The sequence below is a fragment of the Amphiura filiformis genome, chromosome 13 (assembly GCF_039555335.1).
Source record: "Amphiura filiformis chromosome 13, Afil_fr2py, whole genome shotgun sequence".
NCBI lineage: Eukaryota > Metazoa > Echinodermata > Ophiuroidea > Amphilepidida > Amphiuridae > Amphiura > Amphiura filiformis.
This window is the reverse complement of record NC_092640.1, coordinates 48,317,178-48,323,177: the sequence shown is the minus strand read 5'-3', so window position 1 is coordinate 48,323,177 and position 6,000 is coordinate 48,317,178. Positions and strand designations below refer to the sequence as shown.

At 36.3% G+C, this 6,000-nt stretch overlaps 1 protein-coding gene across 1 annotated transcript in view; it reads left to right on the top strand.

Annotated features, from left to right (window-relative positions):
* Positions 1-290: 290 nt before the first annotated feature.
* The window catches only part of LOC140168468 (uncharacterized), a 28,427-nt gene continuing 22,717 nt past the window's right edge, over positions 291-6,000 (top strand). The window contains exons 1-2 of the mRNA XM_072191866.1: positions 291-539; positions 5,316-5,582. Coding sequence (XP_072047967.1) covers positions 467-539; positions 5,316-5,582 — 340 coding nt within the window. The 5' untranslated portion in view covers positions 291-466. The remainder of the gene's footprint in view (positions 540-5,315; positions 5,583-6,000) is intronic.

Genomic DNA, 6,000 nt, shown 5'->3' with positions numbered 1-6,000 from the left:
TGTCTATCATGATATCACCATGGACATGGTTGTGAATATTTCCTGCCAATAATTCATTGCGACGACACACACACAGTTTGGTTTATATTACAATATATAGCTATTAACTTTTAGCCAATTAGATTGTCGGTACTTTCTGAAGCACTAAGTAACGGTTAATTTCATTGGTGGATTAATCAATCAATCGTTGTTCTACTACTAAAGTATGACCCGGGGTTTATTTTTCATGCTAGTCATCAGTGACGATGGCGTTGATGTTAAGCAACATTTACTTGTCCGGTTTATTAATTTAGTGGAATATATTCATCATATTATGTAGTCAGAAATTATACTTGTTAAAGCAGCAAATAAAAGCGCACTAAGCAAGTAAGTTTGTTTGCAGGTATAGTCAGTCATTCCGTAGTCATGGGTGCATAAAGGCGAAGATTGAATCTTGCAATGTGTTATCCGTTGGATTACTTATAAAATGAGGAATATCATCAAAATCATTTCGGCGATTTTGCTGCTTAAGTTTCTGTCGATAAAATATGGAGTTTCAGGTAGGTCGGTAATGATGATTTCTAATGCACAAAATATAATGCGTCTTTAAAACAAAATAATAGTGGAACATGATTTTTAGATGTGCGACTCAAAGCTTGCTTAATGTGAAAAATAATATTATGTTGATGTAGGTCTTTTGTGGAAAAATGTTCGCAGACCAAAAGGGGTACAACTGATTTGTAGCAGATCAAAAGTAATGCAAACAACTTTTGGTATACACATTTTGGTTTAAGTAAGGTTACGGCATTAAACGCTAGGTAAGCGTCGGTTTAAAATCTTTTTCTACTCATTTTGCTCGCTTCATTTAAGGATATTTAGTCTATAAGATCGCCCACATCATGTCGTCTTTCTATAATAGCACACGGAGAGAGGAAGCAAGGGCTTTTGAGTAGGCAATAAGGAAAAGGGTGTTTGAGTATAAGCCAATAAGCCGAAAATAAATTTCCCTCCCAGGGGCAGACAATAATTAATCTGTTTCAGCATCAAACAAGTTCCACTTTAAGAGGGTATAGGTGTATGTAGGTCATTTTGAAATATGGCGGGAACAACATTTAGGGTTCTTTTAACAACCATTCAGGTTTTCTTTACCGCCTTCGACAATGGACATTTTGAAAAGGACTTTTTTAAAAGCACCAGTCACGCGTAAATATCAGCACATGTTCAAATTTCGGCGATTAGAACGCGTATAATTCGACCACGCAGTGACACTGTATCCAATACGCTGCATCAAGTAAGACTAAGACTAACACGGTACACGATTGAACAATCATAGGCTTATAAAGTCACGCGCTCTCTAAACGCGCTGACGCCAAGGTGTGATTGATCGCGGTGTTCTTATTTAACACACGTGACATCTTTCTGAACGTATCTCCGAATATTGCCGATATCATTAGCTACTAAAAAGGTTATATTTATGTTATGCCTACATAATTATGGGTTCAAGAGTCTGCGCTTAGCATTATATACCTTTGAATTGCCTACCGCCTACATGTACATGTACAGCTTATTAACCCTAACTCCGCTGAGGCTTTTTGGCGGAGGGGAAGGAAAGAAGGAAGGAAGAAGATGAAGAGAATTTTCGTTTTCTCGGATGCGGTTTTGAACCCCGACCCCTCGGATGCTAGACAGGCTCACGGCCATACCTTGCCACGGGAGATTGCCTTGGCCGATCAAGCTTTCCGTCACCATAATGTGCTTTCGCATAATGACGCAATCGAATCACGTGGAATATTTAATGCGCTCTCAGTTTCTTGCTCTTGTAGCTTTTTGTGGCTTTTGGTCACGTTAGGTGTAATGAATATGAGAATGCTGCTGGTTGCATTATAGAGTTGGAAATTGGTATTTCATTCAACAGTTTTAACTATGTCACCGGAACCGTTGAGCAAGGAAATCGTTCTATATACGTTGCAATTGAAGTAGGAACATTTCCTTGCTTAATTTAATAACAGTTTAAAATGTAGTAAATTGTAATAGATTTAGCTACTCTTGGCAAGTACGCAGCAATACGTAAAGCAGCAACACGTATGTGTACAATCTTGTCAATTTTATATATAGCTGGTCCTATATTTTCCAAAAGTAAATTTTCGTTTATAAACTCCAACCCTTGAAGTTACCAATAGCCTACAACATATCCTTGCTTAATTTCGTTGACAGTTTGAAACTTAGTGTACTGCTCAAATTTGCTACACTCTAATTAAAACAAAATAGTAAAAATTACCCAGTCAAACAAAACTCAATACTGATAAATTTTTACTCAATTTGAGTAAACTTAATCAACATTGAGTTTGATTAACTAATTTTGCGCTGTTCATTTTTACTGAAAATATTAACTGATTTAATTATTTTTTAATTTTATTTATTAGACTTCATCACTGGTACATATAAAATTATTGCACGTAGAAAACCAAGTGCAGATATCAGAAGGAACACATTTGGAATATAATTGAAAAAAAACCAATTTATTTAGAATGTACGCCTGCATATAACACGCTCATACAAGTAAACCCAGAGATGTAAACCTACTGGGTACATTTTTTGCCACATAGTCCATGATCCAAGTGTGATCATCCTGTGGTAATGGTCGGGAATATTGACAAAAATTACAAGAGATATAGTGAAACGGCCACGTCGTGAATGTGGTTAGTGTGACATTGTAAAAAGAGTTGTAAATTGTAATTCTTTAAAAGCACCTGAACCTGGACTTCCATATCTGGTATTTGCAAGAACTGACTTTAATTTGTCACTATGAAGCAGGCAAATCATAGCTCAGTGTCCATCATCTTGCCTCACGGGCATTATCTCCAGGTCCCAACTGGCCACAAGGATTATGTCATCATTAGATGTTAGTGAGTGATAAACCTGTTGTCATTGCTGACCAACAGACAAGATATCATACTCCACAATGCATTTTACTCAATTTCTATTTCCATACTAATTTGTTATCTTATATAATATGGGTCGACGGTGCCAAAGGGTACGTCAATGAACAGAAAACGACCAGATCTTGAAAACTATTTTTATTTGTGAAATATCGACCCATGTTTAGCCAGTCTATTCTCAACATAAAAACAAAAGGAACTCGTACACAACGATAAGAGTGCCATTTGGTGTAATGAGGTGATGTGTCATGTCGCAAAGGATTCTGGGAAGCGTACGATATCTTCTCTGGTAGAACAGATACCAATCAAAGTCAAGCATGACATGCCATTACTACACTTTATACATAAGCTCAAAACAATTTAAGGGTCATAAACTGACAATCCTGATTTTGCATTCTTTCATTTTTTTATATCATATTTTTTTATATTATGTCATGGCTATTCCAGTTGAAATCGATGCTCCCCATGGTAGAAAATAGCTAAATCTCCCACACATGGGGTGTAGATGTCAAACGGAATCGACAGCCAGAGTACCCCAGTCTCATATCACACTCTCTCTGTGTGTATGTGGGTTGCCCAGACTAATATTTTCCCCGATATTTTCCACAAAATTTGTAACGCACGTTTTATACTTATGAAGCAACATAAACAGGCGGGTTAGTTTGGGGTTACAATGAACATGTAATTCGTAACCACCCCCACCCACCTCCTGATGGCTACGCAACTAATGATATTTGCTTTTTGTCAGTATTCTTCGACTATATTGATAAATAAGCATTTATAAATACGCACGTGACTAACTCCGCGCTGCCATAACAGCTTGTATACAGTAAGTCTCGAAGTGACTTTCTACATAGGTTGGTCTTCCTGTACATTTGAATGCAAAGGCGGTAAATAACACAAGACTACTGTACAGCAAAATTGTCAATTTGTTCAACTTTGTGAATATATTTTTAACGTTTCCGTCGATAAATATTTTTCCGTCGGCAAATACTTTCAAACTGTTGTTTTTGATAATATACAGGGTGTCCCAAAATAAAGAGGCCCCCCATTGCGCCCTCTTTTTCTCCTATTTCAGAAAAGTTGATCAAGTATATGTTAGTATGTACAGAAACCTTGACCCGTTATGATTTTTGCTATCCGTGGACAGAGTGAAATACAGGTACTTGTCTTTAAAAGGGCATATCTTGTGAGCCGATTGAAATAATTGTTTTGGTTTATTAAAGCAAACAATTGAAGAATTCTTCACATATCAAAATATAATTGATCAACTTTTCAAAAATAGGTGAAAAAGAGGGTGCAATGAGGGGCCTCTTTTTTATGGGACACCCTGTATTACAAAATCGGAATCACCCATGTGTAATAATTTCAATTAATACTTTTAAGTTAATTTATAAATTTGATAATATTTATCTAAAGAGTTCCTATGCTGTTCATGGTATGTCTTGCCCATGGGTCACGTGCGTTTTTATAAATACGTATTTATAAATATAGTCGATGGTACCCAGCAAACACAAAACGTTTTCGACATCATTCGCAAAAGGTTACAAAAGGTTGTCAAAAAACGTTTAAATGTTTCCCCAAAATATTTACAATAACGTTTTTAAAATGTTTTCACGACCTTTATATAACCCGACATTTTAATGTTATTAAAACGTTTTGTAAAAAACATTAAGAACATTTCTGTGTGTTGCTGGGTGCAAATATTTTAACATAATGATATTTAACCGTTGAAAAAATATTTGGCCAAAAATGTTTGCAAAAATAGTTTACAATGACATTTCGAAAACATTTTAAAAATATTGCTGTAGTGTGTTTTCACACAAAACGTTTCAAACGATTTGATGACCTTTATATAACCCGACATTTTAATGTTATTAAAACGTTTTTACCTAAACCGAAACCCAAAATATAACTTAAAAACGTTTTAAAAACGTTTTTGTGTTTGCTGGGTAGCTGTTTGCCGCAAGGTTGATGCCAGTACATTGCTGGAGAACCTTCACTGGTTTCCACTGAAGATCAGAATCACTTTTAAAGTGTTACACTCTGTTTATATGGTTCTAATAACTGTATTTAGTGTGAGGGGCAAAATTAAATTTTCGTCCCCATTTTGAACTTCTTTTAATCCATTTTTAGTCATTTTAAGCACACTCTCTGCCGTTCCATTTTACCAATTAACATGTTCTGTTATAATTGAAGACCTAATTAAAAAGAATAGTTTACGTATGACGTCCTGACAGCCAATGTCAAAAAATGTTGTACTACGCAGGTCAGCAACAAATCACGTCGCCCTGGAGTCAGACGCAAACTTGTCGTTTTAATTCGGTCTTCAATAATAGGGTTTTTTTTTATTAGATATTGTTTTATCCTATCGAAATTAAATTTTCTTTGTCACAGCTTCCAGAACACCAAATATTCTTCTCGTTGGAAAACACACAAAGAGTGGCACAGGGGCATTACTGTTACTACTTGATGGGAAGTGGAAGTTAGTTTGCCGTAAAGGCAATGACAGAAAAGACCAGACTTGGAGTACTAAGGAAGCAACTGTAGCATGCAGACAGCTGGGCTACCAAGGAGGATGGGCAACGGAACTTGATTATAACCCCATGGCAAATATCAGAAACGTACCCTTGCAGCTAGTGGATGATTTCAGATGTTTGGGAGGTAAGTGGTTCGCTTTATTTAATTTCTTTTCTTCAACATAAAACGTCCAAGTTTTTAGATATGTTCTCAAAAATATCAAGAGCCATCTTCAAAACCAATAAACCAATACTAGGCTTGTTTGTACTCATTTTAATGCATTTAGCATGTTTATGATTATGATAAGACGAAAACCAAGTTGAGATCCAAAATCAAGGAAAAGATCAGCGCTTCAGGTTCTCCTGGCACAGCCTCTTTGTCCAGAAAAGAAAGCAGTCTTCAGAACTGCATGTTGCATTCTCCAGCGCAAGCTTCACGAGATTCAAAACAAGTGTTGGACAAACTTGGCACATAAGACCCAGCTTTGTGCAGACACATGCGACTATGATTTTATGAAGTCTTGAAGTCAGTCTACGGCAACGGCAACCTATCATGTTCAAAG